Source organism: Mastigoproctus giganteus, chromosome 12, assembly GCF_048544385.1.
Source record: "Mastigoproctus giganteus isolate SK-2022 chromosome 12, ASM4854438v1, whole genome shotgun sequence".
Lineage (NCBI taxonomy): Eukaryota > Metazoa > Arthropoda > Arachnida > Uropygi > Thelyphonidae > Mastigoproctus > Mastigoproctus giganteus.
In genome coordinates, this window is record NC_143586.1 from 147,325,976 (window position 1) to 147,349,724 (window position 23,749).

The 23,749-nt window shown below is 33.3% G+C and overlaps 1 protein-coding gene across 1 annotated transcript in view; it reads left to right on the top strand.

Annotated features, from left to right (window-relative positions):
• crim (QVR superfamily protein crim) overlaps window positions 1–14,959 on the top strand; it is a 29,415-nt gene extending 14,456 nt beyond the window's left edge. The window contains exons 3-4 of the mRNA XM_090385922.1: window positions 10,866–11,019; window positions 14,830–14,959. Coding sequence (XP_090242048.1) covers window positions 10,866–11,019; window positions 14,830–14,959 — 284 coding nt within the window. The remainder of the gene's footprint in view (window positions 1–10,865; window positions 11,020–14,829) is intronic.
• The last annotated feature ends 8,790 nt before the right edge of the window (window positions 14,960–23,749 follow it).

Consider the following 23,749-nt stretch of genomic DNA (forward strand, 5'->3'; position numbering starts at 1 on the left):
CTCAATATTATAGTGAGATTATAAGTCAAGGAAACAAACAATACCAAAATTTCAAAGAAAATATATTTATTTTTTTAGAAAAACAGGCATCCTCAAATGAGGATGTTAGGCAGACAAGTGGTATTTTCCTAAGCAGCCTTTTTCAATGCACATTTTTTTCAGACAATTGTTACATGATCACCTAGCTTTCATAAGACAAACACATTTTAATCGTATATCAAGTTTTTCTGGAAAGTAATGGCCTTCACTAATTTTCATGGAACTTCCAGCTTTTCACTTCTTTTTGCTTCTTGTTGATGCAGCATCTTTCAGATAACTTCGTACGATGTCTCAATGAAAATCAGATATTCATTTTTATCTCTGCTGTCATTTGGTGAAACTTCCACACATTAGTGATGGTCATATCTAACATGTATGTAAACAGGACCCAGCACCATTTCTTGCCTCTTATTGCTATCCTGTACAAAGATATACATTGGTGACAGGTATCTACGCTACCCATTCCACTATTGTACGATGCAAATGATGCAGGTCGTTCTGCACTGATCTTAGCTTTTGCAGTTTTTCACCAAAGTTTTACATATTGTAATGGTTCAACAAAATCATAATTGGTAAAAGAAGAACATACGTTGTTATCTTTCCATTTTATACATAATATGCAATTGATGACATCAAACCTTTAGTCATAAGTACCTCGTTCCATTTTTTTCATTTCTTTAGATGTCATAATAGCACAGTGTTGAACTTGATTGTCCCTTACAGTTTCTGTAGCTCTTATTTTCTTATTTTTGATGGATCTGGTACATGTTCCAATAAATCAATAACCACTCTTGCACCTACAGGTATACTCTTCATATTTTGTTTCTTTAGTTGGATTTCCGCAATAGACGTCAAAAGCGTAGCAATACCTTTTGAACTACTTACCATCCAAATTTTGTAACCGAACCTCGCTGAACTTCACCACTGACAGATCCTTGTGAAGAAAACTCCACTGGCAAAATTGTTTTATGAGCATATTCATTATTGGCCTAATTTTGTACACTCGACCTTGACAATTTCCAATTTCATCATTATTGGCCAGCTGTACAAATCTCTTTATTTCTAGATATCGATCTCTTGACATGGCATTATAAATGCATGAGACACCCATGTCCTCGTCCAGCGACAAATACATTCTTTCTTGTGGAATGTTGTGATATCCTGTCAAAAGCAGTATTGCAATAACACTTCTCCTTTCTTTGTTGCCGATAGTAAATTCATGATTGTGTTTTTGTCAATTGTACATTATCGTTTGTTTGCATATAAAGTCTATGATTTCATAACTAAAAAGTTTTTCGAATATTTTGGGTGGAGACAAATCTTTTAAGTCATTTTTCACATTATCTAACTCACTTGTAAAACAAAGTTAATTTGTTTGGAAAGATGCATATTCTGGTTGTCTCTTCAGCCATTTTTCTTTTTCGAAAGATATACCGTTGCACCATTACCACTTTTATCTTTCAGAACATCATCATTTTCCAGGGATAAAATATCTTTGGTATTTTCAAATGAAATTTCCATAGAACCAGGAATTTCTTTTGGAAATGAATTAAGGTCCCATAAAACATCTTCATTGAACTCTTCACAATCTGTCAACATGTCCAAATTTGGAGGTAATATGCAAATTTCAAAAAACTCATTATTATTAGATTCTTTATTTGCAACGTCTTCAATAGCTTCCTCAAGTCTGGTGTATTTCTTCTTGCCATAAAAATCTTCGGTTCCATTATCACCCGGTTTATGATTTACTATAAACAAAAATAAAACTTATATACAGTAATGCCTAACGGTAAGATATAAACAAAAAAAATAACTAGAAAAAATGTAATAAATGAAATTTGGTTCATACTTAACAGCATATATTGTGTCTCTAAATTTGTTTGTAAAACAAAGAATTAAAAAAAAATTTGATGTAACTTCCATGAGTCACTGGAAAAATAAATTGGCCTCTTGCAATGGTTACAAGATTGGTACTGAAAGACATCTGATGCTGACGGTGGTACATGAATCATTTCCTGATATTTATAGATAAACAATATAGAGAAATATTTCGTGGAATTGCGACAGTTTCAAAATAATAATGACATTTTGAATTAGTGTTTCCATATGAGTACACCAGGCGCTAATGGATTAATGCAAATAAAGACATTCTCAACATTTAATGTTGATATATTGAAAGATTTAAAGGTATTTATTTGGTTCTCCTGAAATGAAATTATGGCAACATGTGGCAAAAGTTTAAAGGGAAACCTTCAGGCTAGTGAAAAGAAGTTAATGCTCAAGCGATTTATAATAAAAAGGAGAAACAGTTTATACAATTTAAATTTCATCAAAATAATTTTAGTAAGAAACAAACAAATACTTTCATTTTTATTTGCCAATTGTGAGAGAGTAAAGTCATCTGTACAATCAGTGTTTTGCTATGAACTATTCTACACAGTGCATTGCAGATCCTCGTGTTTAGTTTTAAACTTTTACATTTGTAATCAGAGTTATATTTACAGGATAAATTTTGGCTAAATGCTTATATTCCCTGATGATTATTGAATATCATGAGATTTTTTGGGTATTGACAAAATCAAATTTATTCCATTTCATTTAGATTTGATTCCAATTTCTGAACGTTTGTAATGCAACTGCCAATAGCTGGTTTTGAAACATGGACTTGGGGCTAGTTTTCTGTAAAGGCTTTTTTCGGAGGGCTGTAGATAGCCATTCTGAGGAAGAGGTATAGGGTTTTTCTTCCATGTGCATGGAAACAAGAAGTGAATAACTACTTATTCTCCAAAATGTTATAATTTCACCAGAAGTGAATGTGTAATGGTTGTTGAAATCTTGTTGAACCTTTTTTTATCAAAATAAGCAACATTACTACTGAAATTTTTTCAACATATTGGAAATTTTTTTTTATGCCATAATTGTTCTGAAGGGGGGAGAGATTATGTACAGCAGAGCGTCAGTTATCCGGAATATCTCAGGCCACTTCCGGATAGCAAAATTTTCCGGATAATCGAACATAAGGTAAAATTAAATAAATTCTGTTATAATGTATTAAGGTAAAAGAAAAAGACTTTAAATAGTGTGAAAAAATGAATTTATTTAATTAAAAATAATAATAATAATATTAACTTATTACATAAAAAATTCACACATTTACATATGTATGTACAGTAGAACGTCGGTTATCTGGAAGTGAGTTATCCAGAATAATTTGAAGGCTGATCTTTCTTCTTTTTTTATTAACTGGTTGTACAGTAAGCGATGGTTATACTGATCATGTTTACAAATTGAATTTTGATTATAATAAGCAAAAGCTCAAGTTTACTATCTGTTTATAACAGCTTGTACAAACAAAAAGCCCAGTAAACCGTAAACTGCAAATTGTTTTTATTGTTTTATGGTTATAACCTCTAGAATTCTGTGACCTTCAGAAATGTGCTTTAGAAAAATATCACAGACTACTGGGTTTTCTCGGAAACCATGAGTGAATTTCAGATTAGTTTAGGTCCAGATTTGGTAAGAATAATATCGGCCCGAAACTGTGTGATTTATTATTTTTCTCAATTTTTACAGTAAAATGTGAAAATGAAAAGAAAACGTGTAGTTTTAATATAGCAACAAAAAACGGAAATTAATAGAATTAGAAAAGGTGAAAATTTAGGAAATCTCTCCAAAGAGTTTAATGTGGACTTCAACAATTTACTACATCAAGAAAAATTCCAATGCTATAACAGAATTTGTGTCGATTATGGATAGTGAAGGAGGATCTAGCAGGGAAAAGACGATGTCGAAACCTGAAAATGCCATTTTAAAGAGTGCACTTTATTTGTAGTTTCTTCAGAAGTGAAGTTTAGGTGAACCAGTGTCTTGCCCAATGTTGTGTGAAAAGCATTGGATTTTAATTAAAAATTAAGAGGTAATGAAGATTTTAAGGCAAGCACAGGTTGGCTGAAAAACTTTAAACTGAGATATGATATACGAGAATTAGATATTCAAAGCGAGAAACTTTCTGCAGATGAATCGGCATCAGTGTCCTTTAAAAGTGAGTTCGCTTCAGTTAAGCAAATTACGAGAAAGAAAACGTTTATAACGTTGATGAGACGGGCTTATTATGGAAAGCATTACTGAGAAAAATCCTAGCCACTAAAAGAAAAATGCCGGCACCAAGTTTTAAGATGAGAAAAGAGCAAGTTACAATTGCTGTGTGTGTGCAAATGTCATTGGGATGCACAGATTGTCCTTGTTCGTTATCGGTAAGTCACAAAAAAACCGAGAGCATTTAAAAATATTTCTAATTTTCCTGCTTTGTATGAAAATCATAAAAATGCCTGGATGGATTTTTCTGTTTTACGAGATTAATTTATAATTTTTTTTTATTTAATTAATCTTAATTATTTAATTTAATTGTAAGGTTAAATTTATTTAATCTTACCTTACTATTTATTAAACTTATTTAATCTTACTGGAAAAATGTTCCAGTTCAATTATCCGGAAGAGATAGCCAGATACATCAATTATTCCGGATAACTGACGCTCTATTGTATATTCGAATAGGTATTTTACTGCAAATTTTATGTGGAAAAAAATTTAGAAAGTATTTTTTTAAAATAATGTTTGATTGTTTTTTGTTTTGTTTGTTGTGACTTTTTTTTTTTTTTTTTCCCTGTGAAATCTCTCAAGTTCCTTAATATCGATTTGATTACATCGCATTCTTCCTGGTTTTCAGCCCATTTCAGTGCTGTTTCTTTTTGTTGACATTTTACCGTTAAAAGAACTGAGAAAAATAATAAATCACACAGTTTTGGACCAATATTATTCTTACCGAATCTGGAGCTTAACTAAACATAATATGAAATGAAGAGAATAAAATAGGTTGTGGAAAATTGGGTTCACGGAAGCGAGTGACTAAACTCTATCACTCATGGTTTCCGAGAAAACCCATTAGTCCTAACCCAACATTTTGCCAGATATGTGATGTAAAAAAACAGAAAAAAATACTCTCGTAGCATAATAAACATTTGTTTCAAATGCTACCATTAATAAGAAACAAAGAAGAAGGAAAATCAGCCTTTCAAATTATTCCAGATAACTGACTTCGGGATAACTGACCTTCTAACAAGTATGCCATTTGAGAACTTATAAGCAGATTTTTTTAACCTGACCCAGTGGTGTGCAAACTGTGGGGCATGACCCCTCTGGAGGTCGTGGGATAAATTAAAGGGGCCACGGAAATTTTTAAATAAATTTATTTTTTGTGTACATAAAAGCTAAAAACCTGTTATTAAAATTACTTTTTCAATACCGTAGGTGTAGAGACCTTGCTATTCGAACTAAGTCTGAGATACGAATGAACCCTATTGCCCACTACGTCGGGAATATGCCTTAATTTGCTCACTGGCTATGGACACACAAAAAGCAGCTGACTAGTGCTACTTCTCAGTACTAAATTAATCCCTTATGGTAATCCCTTTTAGCTGTTAATTTGTGCTTCCTACAGCACAAATTCTCAAATTGACTGTACTGTATTGCCTAAAGGCCAGAGGTGTGAATGTGCAGTAAATATACATAGCAAGTGTGTTGCACACAGGTGCAGCGCTAGTGTTTTTTGCACCCCTAGGCTAAAATTATTTGGCACCCTTGAGATACTTTTATTAAATATTATTATAATAAAAATTTTGAATTTCGGCACCTCAGGACATTGGCGCCCCTATGCCCTGCTTATCAGGCTTACTGTGTTCCGTCGGCCCTGGTTCCATGCAAGCTTTATCCTACTTCGTAATTCGATGTATTCTCCATGCTGCAATAAAAATTATTTCTATGCATGGAGAAAAGTACAGCAACGATTTAAAAACCATTCTTCTGTCTAGAGACACAGTTTCGAGGCGTATTACGGTTATCAGACAACATAAAATTCAATTTATTAAATCAATTGAGAGAAAGTCCAATTTTTGCAATACAGTTAGATGAATCCACGATATTTCAAACCTTGCTCAACTTATTGTATATGTTGGATACTGCTATGAGTGGGGGGGGGGGGTATTTTGGAGGATTTTTTCTATTTTGCAAAGCTTTGGAAGAACAACAGGCCAGAAGATTTTTGATGTTATATTTTCTTTCAAACAATCTAATGTGGAACAACGGTGTTGCAATTTGTTCTGATGGCTGCATTAATAGGAGAAAATAAATGTTTAAATGGCAAAGTAAAGGAAATTGCACCAAATATATTTGGCTGGTGTTGGTCTTTAATTATTGCAGTATAACAGAAAGTGAGTCTTTTTTTTTACTTAATTTTCCACCACGACAAGACTTTTCTCAAACAGCAAATGTTTTGTTTGACAGAAAATTATAAACTAAATCTGTCTTTTCAAGATTAAAAATATCCTTTTCCTCATATTTTTGAAGGATGGACTGTACAGAACACAACCAGTCTGTAGCCTTTTCTTTGTCAACTAATCCAGACTCGCTGCAAACATTTCGCAAAACCAAGTTATTCCTGTCTTTTTAATCATTGCATTATACATAAGGAAGTATTAATAGCAAAGGAAATGCAAACTAATTTGTACAAAGTTTTGAAAGTTGTAGTAAATGTAATCAACTTTATTTAAAGTAGAAGCTTAAATCTGCCCTATCATGGAATATTGTTCCCACATCTGGGGCAGTGCCCCCAAAACCTCTCACAGCCTTCTAGATTCCATTCAGAAGAGGGCAGTTAGGTTAATTAATGACTCCTCTCTAACAGTCTCTCCACTTGCTGTCTCATAGACTTACTGTTTCTGCTGCATGGCTTTTCTACAGATACTGCCATAGGCACTGTTCTTCTGAATTGGCTTCTATAATTCCCTCTCTCTCTTTCAAAACAGTCCAAACATGCGCCACCAGCCAACATCCATTTACTTTCCAACTTCAAACTCAGAACCAACTTTTCATCTTCCTCATTTATTCATTCAACTGCCATTTCTTTCATACATATTTCCTGAAAATTACAGTCTACAGAAGTTCAAATCTAATGTCAACAAATATCTTCTTTTGTCTTCTCAACCTCCAATCCAAGCATGGTACTAAGTACTATAGGTTCTAATACCTCTCGTGTTTGGGGTGTTCGTAAAAAAAAAAAAAAAAAAAAAAAAAAAGGAGACTTTGTAATGAAATGGGAAACGCTTCTTTTATATACAAAAGTGAGGTGGTTGCCCAGTGGGTTGCGACGTCATTTTGGCCTCAAACATGAAGTTTTGTTTTTTTTTTTTTTTTCAGATACAGATCAGAACCTTGCTCATTTGTTTACAATTAAAAATGGCTTGGAAAACTTAATTACCTTTTTGAATAAACTTAACTTTGGAAAACTGAATTTGAGCAAAATAATACTGAAATGTTCCCATGTTTTTCTGATTTTGTTAATAGCAATAATACTGACATTTTATAATTTAGGGATGTCATTGCCACCCACCTAACAATTCTAATTAAGAATTTTTCCAAATGATTATGCATCTCCAGAAAAAAATGTATTGGATTCGTGGTCCCTTTGCTTTTGAAATTTCTTCATGTCCCAAAATTACCATTGAGCAAAAAGGAAGATCTCATCGACCTGTCATCTGACAAAGCATTGTGTGCTCGTTTCAAGACTACTTGTGAAAAATTTTGGCTTTCTCTTCGAGATGAGTATCCAAAATTATCGAAAATGGCGATACAAAGATCGGATGCCTTTCGGGTCTATATATTTATGTGACATTTGTTTCTCAAAATTAACAGCTATAAAAACAACAGCATTCCAGACTTGATCCAGAAGATAACATGAGATTAGCAAATATTGCATCCAAATATTATCGATTATCCAGGCTTATCCTTCTCATTAATTGTTTTGTTTTGTAATTGTTCATTTTTTATTGTTTTGTAATCTTAATTGAAGAATAAGAATTTGATTTGTTGTTTTTGCTGTATCCAATAAAAATATTAAACAATTATTTTAATATGTACTAGGGGGCTTCGCCCCCTGCTCGCTTTGCTTGCCCACCCCCTTGCACACTTTTCTACGTACTAAAAAACTACGTTCTAACTACTAAATAGCTAACTACTGAATATGAGATATACATAATGATGCCAATCTTATAACTATTTAGTAGTTAGCTGCGAGCAGATCTGATGCATTTGCACTAACTTGTAAGCATGTTTAATATGACAGTTAAGTCAATAAAACAGCTAAATATTTATAAAAAAAACTTAGCATTTGCAAAATCTTGTCCCCAAATAGGCCTACAAGGCTGGGACAATTCTATTGAACAATTAGACTTTACACCAGCCGGTATTCAAATAAACAAATTCCAATCCTGCAACTAAAACACTATTTACAATAAAATAAAATGAAATTAAATGAAATAAAATAAAATATAATAAAATATATAGTAGTCTAAAACTGATGTGATTTAATTTACAATAAAATGCAAAAATATATATAAAAAATAATATAAAATACGATGATAAAAGTGATAAAAACAGTTACTAAAATAAAATACCGTAACAACTGTAGCTTTCGGAGATAGCGATCTCCTTTCTCAACAGCATATTTCTGCTGTGTGGCACATCCTTAAATAGCAGATCCACGGCACTCGTCACATGGTTCCTCGGGAATATGGCTGGAATTTCCCATTTATGCATCGGAACCAGAAATGGCTCGAGATCGCGCTAGCTGAAACCGTTCATCTCCCCCAAGAACAACGGTTTCAAAGAGGGGATGTAAGTGTACACCCTTGTCTCTATTAATGGAATTGCTAGCTGCCCCAATATGTAAACTCTCAAGCTATTTACGGTCCCAGAACCCCTGTGCATGATCCGTGGCAGAACACTTCTGGGAGAAGCAACATCAAATCTCCCCGGAGGATGCTGTCATCATGGATCATGCACAGGGGTTCTGGGACCGTAAATAGCTTGAGAGTTTACGTATTGGGGCAGCTAGCAATTCCATTAATTTGTTCTTGGGCGAGATGAACGGTTTCAGCTAGCGCGCTCCCGAGCCATTTCCAGTTCTGGTGCATAAATGGGAAATTCCAGCCATATTCCCGAGGAACCATGTGATGCGTGCCGTGGATCTGCTATTTAAGGATGTGCCACACAGCAGAAATATGCTGTTGAGAAAGGAGATTGCTATCTCCGAAAGCTACAGTTGTTACGGTATTTTATTTTATTAACTGTTTTTATCGCTTTTATCATCATATTTTATATTATTTTTTATATATATTTTTGCATTTTATTGTAAATTAAATCATATCAATTTTAGACTACTATATATTTTATTTTATTTCATTTAATTTCATTTTATACGCTTGTATTTTATTTTATTTTATTGTAAATAAAGTGTTTTAGTTGCAGGATTGGAATTTGTTTATTTGAATACTGGCTGGTGTAAAGTCTAATTGTTCAATAAAATTCTTGTCCAACACATGCATAACCTCGTACTCAAATGCAATTCAATTATTATGATTTATAAAGCATATTAGCATCTAAATAACCATTTGGCTCTCCTGGAATATAAACATTTCTTTTGGTAAATTACTTATAGTTCCCACTACTTCTAGTGCTTGGATACTTATAGTACTGCATTATATATTATATAATTGCTCATCAGATACATCTGCTGATTATTTTTAAACTGTAATTCATCATGATAATTTTATTTTATGAGTAAAGAATATTCTTTAATTGAAATAGTAAAAGCTTTATTATCCAGTACTTATATAACTTGAAAGAACCAGGAACTAGCATATTTAGATTCCTAGTATGGGGTTACCGATTATAGTAGTTTTATTTGTAGTTCATATTTGTAAAAGTGTAACACAATATGATAAAATTTTTATTTTCTTTTATTATAGAATACTTGCTTATGTATTACAGAATGTGAAAAGTGCAAAATCCCATAACGTGGGATTAATTTTTTTTTAAATGTTACCCCCCCCCCCAAATTAAGGGAATTTAGAAAAATGCAAAACTAAAATAATTACTTACCACTTGGTGGCTCCTACAATATAGGAAACAGGGGTGGATAACCTCTGGACCGCGGTCGTTTTCAAAATATATATAATAAACAGCTCGCATTTATTATATATATTTTTGATTTAATGGAATTTCTGACGTAAATTTAGAAAATACTGTGCATTGCTAAGCCAAATATCGATCTAGATATTGATTCACGGATAAAAATAAATAGTATCAAATCTCTCATTAAATATTATAAAAATAAAATATTGCAATTTTTGTTACTGGCTTGACGTAACTGAGTGGTCAGGAGAAAGAGTGCAGTAGCACGTGCTGTTTGAGTGGACCAGGGTTCAAGCCTGTGACTGCTAAATATGATTAACAATTTGTATTGACGATTTATTGTAAACTCCACTGACCGGTGGTCATGCTGTGGAGTATAAACAAGAACATTTTTTTTTTAAATTAATGTTATTATAATTGTATTTTTGTAATTTTATCTTGAATTTGTGTTTCATTTTTCTTATTAATGAAATTAATATGTGCGTGTATGTATTATTATTACAATAAATAACAAAACTGGTTATGACAATTTTTTTATTATACACCATTTTAATAATCCTAAAAATCGTGGAAAGCTAAAAAAAAAATTTGGCCCACATGTACCTCACAGACATTTTATTTGTCCCACTATTTATAAAGGTTACCCATCCCTGATATAAAACATTCTGTATTTATTGTACTGAGTACCAATTAGTTTTCCATGGTATAATATGTTTAATTTTGTACATCATTAATAAATTTTGCTTGGTCTATGCATGCATAATCTTTACTGATGAAACTGATAATTTCTATTTGTTTAGCGGAAAAATTTATTACTAGGGACTGTTTATCCAATCTTGAGGGTCAAAAGAAAAACATTCCAGCAGACAGATATGAGGGCTGTAGACCAGCAGCTGTACAACCAAAGTTAGCTGTGTATGTTGAGAATCACATATCTCAACTGGAATTAAAACGGTAAATGGAAATTTTTAAGTTTGTTATGTTGAATTTTATTATATTTTAGAATTATATGCATATTGGTAAGTTATCTCACATATTCAGCATTTATATTTTCCATTAGTTACCATTTCATATATGGTAAGTCTGTTGTAGTGCTTTCAAAGGAACCAGCTGCAAAGAGCACTTTATACCAGTATATTTATATTCTAATACAGTAATTTTATTCATGGTCCATATTTGTAACGTATTATGACTGGATTCTTATTTCAGAAGGGAAATTTCAGAGGCATTTTTAACATTTTTATTAATATTTTGGTATATGACTATTTTTTAGCTGTTTTTAAACTGTTTATGGAGTACAGGTTTCAACTTACATATAAGTTTAAAACCTGCTCACTTAAGTATTACACTTGCATTTTTGACACCTTCAATGTTTCTTTACATGCTCTTAAAAAGAATAAAAATTAAAAAAGATTGTATTAAATTAAACTAAACCTTGAATTTTTTTTTTTTTTTTAATGAAAACCACAAACACAAAAGTTATTAGAACCTATAGTACTTAGTACCGTGCATGGGTTGAAGGTTGAGAAGATGAAAGAAGATACTTATTGACATCAGACTTAAATTCCTGTAGGTTTTAATTTTCAGAAATGAATGAGGAAGCAAAGTTGATTCTGTGATTTTGAAGTTGGACAGTAAAAGGATGTTAACTAGCTGAGAGGGGATGGAATTATTGAAGCCAATTCAGAAGAACAGCATCCATGGAAGTATCTATAGAGAAGGCATGCAACAGAAACAGAAAGTCTATGAGACAGAGTGGAGAGAGACTTAAGAGATGGGTCATTAATTAACTTAACTGCCTTTTGAATGGAATCTAGAAGCCTGAGAGAGAGAGGGTGTGGGGGTACCACCCCAAATGTAGAAACAATATTCCTTGGTAGGATGGATTTGAGATTTGTACAGGTGAGTAGCTGTTTAGAAAAAATGTAACACTGATACCAAAAGAGAAATCCCAGTTTTTTAGATGTAGAGGAAGCAATATTTGTGATACGCTTATGTGGAAAGAGATTAGAAGTCAGGATAATCAGTAAGGGAGACTTAATCTTGCCTGGAAATCTGATTGTCGTTGAAGATAAGCATAGGAGCAGAAGATCTATCACTAGTTGATCGACACTGGCAGAATATATACTGGTGATCATTGATCAGATAGAAGGTTTCCAGATATTTTAGGAGTTGGCGGTTAATGGATTTCTCCATTACTTTAGAAAGAGTAGAAGTAAGTGCAATGGGACAATAATTGCATGCAGGGGATTTGTCACCCTTTTTAGGAACTGGTTGGATATGAGCAAATTTGCAATTGGAAGGAAAAACACCACTGGAATAAGAAAGTGTAAAATGATGACAGAGAACAGGAATAAGATTAGGTCCGGGTTTGAAAACAAGTGAAAAAATACCATTGGGATTTGATTCTTTCTTGACGCCAAAAGCCATCTGTTCAAAATTCTTCTGACATGCTTTTGACAGGACCACAGAAGGTTCATTTTCTGCCAACACAAAAGCTTGCTACAACTGCCTTGCAGTTGTAGCAAGCTTTTGTGTTGGCAGAAAATGAACCTGGAGATTTGGATACAAGACAGTTGCAATATGCAACATTCTTATCTTTTTTTTTTTTTTTTTTTTGGTAGTTGTTGCTGCATCGGCTTCTGTGGCCATAATGCACCTCCCAAGGTTTTTGCAGTACTTTGATCCAAGCCCGAGGCAGGATTCGAACCTGTGACCTTTGGGTTGGCACTTTACCCACCCGGCTAGCCCAGTCGGCAACATTCCATTCTTATCTTGATAAGCCTTAGTATATTTATTGGAAACCTAAGGTTTACAGAAAGGACAAGATTTTAAGGTGGAATAAAGAATAATTTCACTAACATTATCTGAGCAAACGTTGACATTAGGAGATTTAAAACAGAAATCCAACAAAGGAAAAGAAGAGAAATCTTGCAGATCATCCCATTTTGCATTCTTGTAATGCCAAACAACATGAAGTTGAGAATGGCAACAAGAGACTCACCAAGTTGTGATCTGAGGTGCCTATAGGACCACTCACCTCAACCATGTGCTTGGAAGGGTTGTTCACGAACAAAAGATCAAGACTGTTGGCTGTGTGGTTAAGATTATCTGGTGTCCAGGTAGGTAAATGTACAATCTGAGCGAGGTCATTAGTAATTGTAAAAGTCTCAACATCTCGACCAGTTGGGTCCGTGTGACTAGAAATGGAAGCCAGCTGGAGTTGTGAAAATTAAAATCACCAAGGAAAACTTACCTCACTTGTTAGGAAAGTTGGACTTGAGAAAGTCCTGTTTCAAAGAAAGGAAGTCAAAGGGTTCCAAGTAATTAGTGGAGTTGAGAGAACGAGAGAGGCAACAGATGAATTTGACAATGGGATAGAGAGATTTTAAGACAGAGAAGATCGAAAAGAGGAGATTCCAAATTACTAAATCTCAAAAAGGGAATATCAGAGCAGACAACATATTTGGTTTTGGTTTTTTTTAGGAGCATTAGCAGCTAAAGCCATATTGCTCTAGAGATATGCAGTGGTCATTTCCTGACCTTTCCGCATCCTCCATATTTGGTGGTCACGGGCTCGAACCCCGGTCTAATCAAGAAGCGTGTGCTATGCACTGCCACTCCTGCCCACTTGGCTACGGAGGTGGGCAGGAGTGGCAGTACAGTGAATAATTAGGATAACTGAGATGAACAGTGGTTGAATCAACCACTGTTTCTGACAAAATCCCAATTATCAGTGGTAATAGGGATTCTGTCAGAAAAAGTAAGTGGGGCTTGACAGATTTCAAGTGGAAATGGACAACACTGAGATTGCAATTGAGACCACATATATTTGTGAAATTAATGAGGAAATGTTTGGGAGATTTAGATCTTTTTGCAGATAAATTAGCTTTTTTAGTATGACTATTCATGATGTATTCAGTAGTAAGAAAAAGTGGGGAGGATGTGTATGAAGTAATGAAATTTTTGGATATGGCGTACACATGGCAAGAATATACCTAGCTCCTTGATATAATGTGGCCTCCTGGGTGGTCACCACTAGTATACTAGGTACCATATTTCAGGACCTGCAATGGTAGTTGAGAGTATACTTCTTTTTCTTCTCTTTCAACTTTTAAGTTGAAAGAAAAGAAGTATTGAAATACTAAGGCAAGATGGTAACACAAATCACAAATGCCCTGGCTATATATGTAATCTGTCAAAAAAGGGATGGGATACACTTAAGTAGAAAGGTTACAAGAACATTTGCTGATGCTACTGTGGCAGTGTTTGGGGGGGTACAGAATAATAGATTAACAGCAGCTACAAGCAGAGATGAAAATGATTCTTGCCCTATTTATATTGAGACGTCTAGTAGCCTGGAAAGGTGTTGTGGATTACGTGGTCTACTGGGGGTCCTCATGGGTTGTGTTTGGCTTACTAAGAGCAAAACCAAATGCATATATATTTGCTTGTAAACTAATGTTAGGAGCATAGTAAAGAGATTTGATGAATCTGAAGTACAAAGTTAAGCTATCACATGGTGCCACTGAAACAAAGGATGCAGAATTTGAATGTATGCAAAATTGAACGTGGTAATTATAATTAAATTTTGAATTAAAAATTCCCAAAATGGTCCATTTTTTTTATGCAACTGTAGTGAAATTTTACCATTTATAAATAATTTAAGGTTATGAACTGTTTTTATGAATAAGTTATAGATGAATTCTCTTTAATTTATCTTAAATAATTATATATATACTGAAATTTATTTCTCCACTCTAGAGAGTACTGGGATGATGTTACGTATTGTTTCTGTGATTTTGACCAGTGGTGCAATGGTTCCAGTTGTAGATATATTTCAAGAATAATGGCATTTGTATTCGTTTTTCTAATTTATAATTCCTTCTCTTAATAGTAATCTCTGTTGAATAAACTTTTATACTTCATGGAAATACAGTTGAACTTGGTTATAACAAGATTCACAGAATCATCAAAAAATGCATTAAACCTAGTACTAATTGACGTGGGCTAGCACTTTTCTTTAAAGTTTCAGGGCAATTGTTGGTTATATGTACTAGTGGGGAACTTTGCTGTAAATTTTCAGATTGGCTTGTTTTCCAGGTGACAGGCTGTTGGTAACCAGACTATGATATACACTTCCCACTGTTTGCTACATCATGACTGAATGCTACTGTTATTCAAACTGTACCTTAAAAAAAATTCCTTTACCATGTAAAGTAGTTTAAACGCCTTTAATTTTAAATGCTGGGTATTCCCCTGGGTTGTGAGTAAAAATTTGTTGTGATCCACTCATTTCCCAATTGTTCGTTTCGGCCACGGAGAAATGTGAGCGCAGCGAAGTTTCGGAAGCAATTATTGGCATCACATTTTCTGCCTTAAGCTAAGAACAATTAGTGAGAAACAAACAATGGATTTTGACTGGCATCGCAAATGGCTGCTTTGAGAAACTCAAAGTTTATGGGCATATATTAACCACCAATTGCTGGGCTGGCAAAGGCATATACAGGGTGTTTATAATTGAAGTATTGCTATTCACAGCTATATACCTGGAGTGCCATATGAAGGTAAGATTGATGTGAAATTTGATGTACTTATAGTCCACAAAGGAAGAGAATGGTAGAAACAAAGTTAGTTTTTTTATATATCCCCCACTAAGGGTAGCAGTGGCACTTTTGGTGAAATGTTTTTCATATTGTGGTTGTGTATGTTGGTTAAACACGTGTGGGAGATCACAATAGTAATAGGCAACATGGCTCTCACTTTATGAGGTTGCTAACTCTCAAGCTAACATTTATGATCAAATGATCATAAATGTTAGCAATGCAGCACCACTGCTTTGAAAATACCATCACAAAAACATTCAAAAAGGTCCATTAATGCCACATGGAGTAGTCTGATGGATGATAAAGGCATTTGAGGGAATAGTTTTGCCATATTATATGGACAAGTGTAGAAATCTAATAATGAAACTTGTGTAGAGGAGTTCACATAGGCATACTCACAACTGAAAAGACTGGAAAAGTTGGGCTGAGAGGTGGCAACTGAAGTTTAACATTGACAAATGTAAAGTACTGCATATGGGTAGTAGTAACCCCAGAGTAATGTATCAACTGTGTAGTACTATACTCAGAGTGGTAGAGAATGAAAAGGACCTGGGAGTAATTGTGCAATCAGATATGAATTTTTCTTAGCAGTGCAGTTGTAAGAGTAGCTCATGGTGTCTTGTCAATGATATACAGGAATTTTTATAGTAGGGATAAGGAGGTGATTACCCTCTTGTAGAAGGCAATGGTCAAGCTACACCTTGAGTACTGTATACATCTCTGGAGGCCTCATTTTAGAAAGGATGTAGAGCTGCTAGAATGAGTACAGAGAAGGGAAACAAGATTAGTGAATGGAACAAAGGGTTGCTCTTACAAAAAAAAAAAAAAAAAAAAGCTTAAGTTTTGCAAATTAGTGTCTGTACACTAGGCACCTGCGAGGTGATATGATTGAGATGTCCTCAATATGATAAGGCCTTAAATGGTTTGAGCAAGCTCAATGCTGGTGGGATTCTTCCTCTTGCCCAGATTAATCGTCTGAGGGGACATAAATTAAAATTGAGGAAAGACAGTTGTAGAATGGATGTGCAGAAATTTGCCTTTAGCCAATGGGTAGTTGATTGCTGGCACAAACTTCCATCTGTCGCTGTAGAAGTTGACAGTTTAAATAATTCAAGGCAGAACTTAGACAAACATTTGGAGCAAATGGATGGGTGAAATGGGAAGATTTTTTTTTTTTTTTTTTTTTGCTGATGCTGTATAAGCTTGCTTTCTTGCATAATATGCCTCTACTAATGTTAACTATCAGGCAGCTGAGCTCAGCAACAGTGTGAAATTTGTATTATCCATACAAAATTCACTAGAGGACAAATTTTAACTGGAGTAACTATGCAAACTCCCATGTTTGACCTTTGGAAAACCCCCATGGTTTTCTACTACTTCACCAAACTTACTATTTGTATGTATTAGTATCAGTCGTGACAAATGATACAGGAAAGTAAACTCATACAGCAAATAATTCTCATAGCACCAGTTGGAAATTTGTTCTAACAATCAATTACCTTCTGGCTGAAAGCAGACTTCCACACAATCATCCAATCCTTAATGTGAATTTATGCCCCCTGGTAGTTGTCCAAGCAAGATGAAGAGTTTACTCAGCATTTAGTTTTTAGAACTGCAATTTGCAGAACTGAAGCCTTTCTTGTATGAGTACCTATTTTTTCCCCTCACTAATTTCATTTCCTTTCTCTGCACTCATCCAACAGATCGATATCCTTCCTAAATGGGCTTCCAAACTTATATGCAGCACTCAAGATGTGGCCTAACAATTGCCTTATACAATGGGATAATCACTTCCTTATCCCTACTGAAAAAATTCCTGTATAATTTGCTATGGCTTCACTGTTTCCTCCTACATAGGACCAATCTTCTTTAAGGACATTCAGCCCAGAGGGCCTGTGAGCTGGTCCTTTGCAGGTCAGAGATTTTGATACATGCTAGAAACCTGTGTCACTCCTCCAATCTTTATCTCACTCCAAGCACCCCATTGTTGGAGAACGTGGGGTACCTGGAACGTATGGTGTTTATGCAGGATGAAACACCACCTCTGCAAGAGTGTCCTGAATCCATTTCAATGATGAGAAAATGATCAGTTGATCCTGACCAATATTACAGATATCCCATTTGCTAGATCTTCCTGTGATTTCTGCCAGTGGGAGTACCTAAAAAGCATGGTGTTCCCTTATATGATCTGTACCCTCACTTGTCCTGTAACTTCCAACATGTTACCATGAAACATGCATTCTGTAGTGATAGTGCATTGGCAACTTTCCTTCCTCTCAACACAACAGGGTAATTTCTGTCTCTGGTGGGGAGGACATATGATACGTGAACTAATTTCTTTTTCTGTCATTGTCCTTCCCATGTTGTACATCAAATTTCACTTCAGTCTGACCATCATCAATCCACTGCAGGATGGAAGCCTCCTCAACAATTCATACTGAGGGAAATGGACCATAATGTGTCACATTGGTCCAGTGTGGATTGGCAGATAAACCGTATTTAGCAGTCAGGGGCTTGAACCCTGGTATATGCAAAGAGCGTGTGCTGTTGCACTCCCGCTCATGACCACTCAGCTACATACCCTAACAGTATGCAATCTTTATAACAACCTAATGTAACCTAGTAAGAATGAGGAAGCCCCCCCCCCTCAGACAATTACAGTGACCATAAAATGCACTGTGTATTCTTGTTTGATAAGAAAAAAGTTATTATTGGAGGAACATCTGAATAATCTTCAGATCACTTTAACAGATGACATCACTTTAATAATCTTCAATTATTTTAATGCACATGTATGAGTTTGAATAGTTATTTCGAATGCCTTAGTCTACCAGAGCTCAACTTGCGCAGATCAAAATAACATAACCAATATCATCAAAGAAAGCCAAATTCTATATCACAATAACACTAAGATCCAAGCACACCTTAGTGTGTTTGGATTCTAGCTGTGACTCAGTGGTCTGTTACTGATAGGAATAGCAGCAGTAAGGGTAAAGGATAGTATGATTTTGCCAGTTATCTTGTGTGGGCAAGTTAGTTCTCATTTTTGCCCATTATAAGCAAATTCAACTGTACTTATTTTGATGAATCATGTACTCTTATGCTGTTCATATGATAAACTTACATAAAGATTTTAAATTGTATGATGCTTATTATCATGTCTTTCTTAAGCAAATTTTTAAAGCTTCTGTATTTTTATAAGTACCCAGTCATACTGTATTGTACACATCTTTTCAAAGAAATGCATTTATACTATGCCATTCCTCAGCATTCTTGTAACAAATTCTCATAGGATGCTCTTAATTTAGTAATGCAAGTTGTTTTCTTGTTATGCTGTTGTCTTCATCTCGCAAACTTGCATAAAGATTTCTGATTAAATTATGTCCATTATCATGCAAACTTTTAAAGCTTGTATTTTGATAAGTAACCAATCATTCCATATTGTAAAACTTTTTTTCAAAGAAATGCATTTATACTCTGCCATCCCCAGCATTCTTATAAAATTCTCAGAGAATGCTTTTAATTTAGTAATGTAAGTTAATCTTCATATCATATGTAAGTTTTCATATGATATGTAGTATTTTGTGTATATACTTGTTTTTGTGATCAAGATATTTTTGAATGACTGAAACATTCCAAAAATATTTAGTTAATGCAAAGGAACTGTGTATTCCGTTGTAAAGGTGTCTTGCTTTTAATCATAGTACAGGTTGTGACTTAAAACGTCTGGCATCTTGAACAAATAAAAGGATCTTCATATAATTTTTAAGAGATAATTAGAAATTGTCAAAATGGGAGTCCCCTCCAATTTTGGCTTGAATATTGTGAAATTAATCCTGTCTTCTACATAGGAATCTTTCTTACTCTCATGTTTGGCTTAATTTAAACCCTTTGATGATATTTGAGTTCCTCATTAAATTGTAGCAAATTAATCAATCATTATAAAAGAGAAGTAGCTGCTGTAGAAAAGCATATATAAGATATGTTACAAAATTGTATTATTTTATTTTTGTAATATTTATGGTTTTGGCGAGTCTTTCGGTAGAAGTGATTGCAGGAAAACTGTTCAAAAGATAAAATTCACAGGGTGCTTTCTCTAATGATTTAACTGCATGAAGACATGATAAAATTTGATACACCAGAAGAAAAAGTATTGGGGGAAAAGTTGGAACTGCTTATTTATGTATATACACATTAATAAAATTTCATGAGAGTTTATAAAATAAGATGAGACATTTTATTTCTGACTTTTAATACCAGCCTTTTAGTGACTGCAGCTAGTAAAAAATTACATTATGTAATTTATACATTTTTTTTTTTTTTTTTTAAATAACTCTTTCGACTGATATTTACTCTTAAGTATCACAATTGTAGTTGAAGGATAACTTATACTTTTATTAAAATCACTAATTTAAGAGTTTAGAAATATTTATTCCTGAAATGTTTATTGTTATCTGGGATACAATTTGCTCTACAACTGTAGTTATAAAATGTTATTTTGCATTAGTTATGTTTATTTTTCTTATCATTCCTGCTCTCTTTTTGACAACAATGATATTATCATAGAATGTTTTTTATTTGCTGATTTTGATAGAATTTTTTAGTAATTAATAACAGACTGCTACAGTGTATTTTTCTATAAAATCATTAAATGTTATTTAAACATGTGTCATTTGTATTATTTATTATGATAGTCTTATTATTTTCAAGCCAATTATAATATTGGCTCTGACTACAAATTGCATTTACTTGTTTCTATCTACCTTGCAAATATTCTGGGCTGATTTGATTTTTGACTTGCAACCAAATAGTAATTTTATAACAAACCTGGATTTACTAAAATGTCAAACAGCGAATCACTTTGTTCAGTAGAAATAGGTAAGCTTAAATTATAAATCTGATGTATCAAGTTCTGAAGTGCCTCATGCAACATTAGCAAGTTTTTTTGTTTTTTTTTGTGGTCTGTTGCTATAATAATTAGTTGTTGATAGACAGAAAATTCAACTCAATTAACAAAACTGACAGCAGTTAAAATTTACCTAAGTCAATTAAATTCATATAAATTAATTTTTTTTTATGATGTAAGCATTCTAAACTACAGCAAGCTTTTTGTTTGCAAGAAACTACTGTTAAACCGTATGCAAACAGAAGCTAAAATAATGATTGGAAATTAAAAGAAAGTTTACCCTCACATGCAAGAAAACAGAGAATTCTGCACTACTGCAGCCTGTAATTAAACAGGAAGACTATGCAAAGATGTTCTATGAGTGAATGCAGACAGCTCATACAAGGAAAATAAAAGAAAGATAAAAGGAAACTACAGGCATGACTTCGTGGAGTCTTCCTTCAATTTATTAATACTACTCACTTCCATAACACCAGATGATATAAGTTGTTCCAACAATCAACTTCCCTCTGACTGAAAGCAAATTTACACACATCTGTTCTGCAACCATCCTTCCTCAATTTAAACTTATGCTCCTTATGTGTGAAGTCTGAGCAAGAGTAAAGATGCCATCACTGTTTAGCTTACTCAATCCATTCAAAACCCTAAGAACCTGAATCAGATCTTGCATTTGCTGACATGCAGCTAAGCATCCACTGCTTTCCTTATACAACCTGTGAAAGACCAAACTAAAGAAAGGATGAACTTAAATACAGCAAGCCCTATACAGCAAAACATAAGGTTACAAAATGTATGTTTTGATGCTGAATTCACTAAGTCAAATACAAATATGCAAAGTAAACAAAAGAAATAAGAGAAAAATATAACTAAAATAATACCATCAACATAAAAGTGCTAAACTACAACATACCTACTCATTTCATGAAATGGAGTGCCTCTTCAGTAAAAGCATCATGGATTCGTATCATGCAATATTAATAGTTGGGTAGATGTGTAGGGATGCTATATAAGAATGGGCAACACAGATTTAAGTGATAGAACATATCAAGGTACAAGGGCTGTTCAAATAAGGAATAAATTTTTTTTATCATCCATATTTTGATGGTCCTTTTCAACGTAGTCCCCATTTGATGAAATGCACTTATTCTGTTCATGTGCATGATGGTCATAAGTGGGGAAATAAGTAATTTATCGCCTCTTGCTTGTGTTTTGAATTAAGAGAGCAAATGAATAATTATAAACAATTTATCAGCATATCAAATTATTTAGGTATGCCAATAATAATCATATGTAATAATCATCGAATATACTGGCTGCTTTGGAAAGCTGGTATTATATGAATTTAATGCAACAAGCAAGGTAAACTAGTATTTTCACCTCATCACATTATGCACATTTATTTTGTTGGTTATTTATTTTTTATATATATATATATACTTCCCACAGCTGGCATCTAACTTTCTGACATCTTAGTCACTTTGATGAAAATTTATTTATGCCAGCTCACAGGCATGTTTAGTATCCCACATTTATTATACCTGGCTGAATTTCTGTTCACAACAGTATTTATTAAAAAATTTAACTTTTTAGCATAATCAACAGATTTCCTTGTTAACATGACAGTTAAATTTACTTTTTATTATCCTTCTTAGTATAAGCAGTTGTTTTTAATGTCACAATTCTATGTATTAATTTTTACACCATTTTCACTCTAGTGATTAGTACAATATTTTTAAGGGGTAAAACTCAATGCTAATTATTTGGGAAAGGAATGTAACAAATCCACAAACTGTGGTAATTATATTCATATAAGAAAGCACTCTAACATCATAAAATGAAATTCACTTTTTATTATCCTTCGTAGTATATACAGTTGTTTTTAATAATTTCAATTAACTTTTACACCATTTTTACCCTAGTGATTAGTACAGTTTTTTGAAAGGGTAAATATATTCATAAAAAAAGCACCCCAATATCATAAAATGAAATCTAAAATATTAGGAAACAGGAGAGTGGAATTAATCTTTTTAATAATCGATATTTAAATATAGTCTTTATTGTTGACTACACATCCGTCAATTACATACATGTAACTGACTGATGTACTGTACATAAATAACACAAGTAAAATACATAAATTAAAAATATGCTAGCAGAATGGTAAATCAGGTAAGAAGCAAAATCCAAAAAAGTATTACTATAAATAGAAACAAAAAACCAACCATGCAATTTTACCATTGTGCCATCAAAGGGATGCAGCTAAATTTATGTTACTTGGCATTTATTCTATATTATTTTATGAGTGTATTCCTTCTACAATACCCTATTTTCAATTTAGTTCCCCTCTTTTGTTGCTATAGTTAAATATTGGATTTTTTTGTATTTGCTTCTTGCCTGGCTTATCATTCTACTAACATATTCTTAATTTAAGTAGTCTTGGAATTCTTCTTTTTTATTATTATTTTAATTTATTTTTCATGTATATACAGTAAACTCCTGTTATAACACTGCCATTTACAGCACTATCCCACTTTTAGCACTCTTTTCTTCTGGGTTCATGTTTAATCCTATCAAGTGCCTTACATTTTTTGACTAATGTTACCATTTAAATCACTTTTCTGATTATATTGCTTTTTTAATGTTCCAAGAAGGCATAAATCTGGATATAGCCCTCCTTCCTCTTCACTTTTGTTTTGTGAAACATGATAAAGACCAAAGTTGAGGAGTTGTTTATGGTGCAGTAAACATTTATTTCATATATTAACTCAAAGCTTTGAAGGTAAGAAAAAGGTCGCCCTTTACAATTCAGTGTCTTCCCATTTATCAGTGCATCTGCGTGCTCTTATTATTATTTTTCAATACTGTTTGTCTGCTTTCCTTACTGATACAGTAATCAGTAGTATCTTTTATGTATGTGCTTAAAACAGCATCAATAAATTTCATTAATAACAACAGCAGCATTATTATTATGCCGTTAATACTACATTTATACATACTAAAGATGTTTAATTTAATAAAATCTTTCTTTTTGAAGGTATATCAAATAAAACCAAGTAGCACCTTAAGAACAGAGGCTTTTAACTTATATATGAACTGCTACTTCATAAAAAAAAAATAAAAAAAAGCAGCAAAGAAAAGCTAAAAAATCATCTACCTAAATGTTGATGAAAAA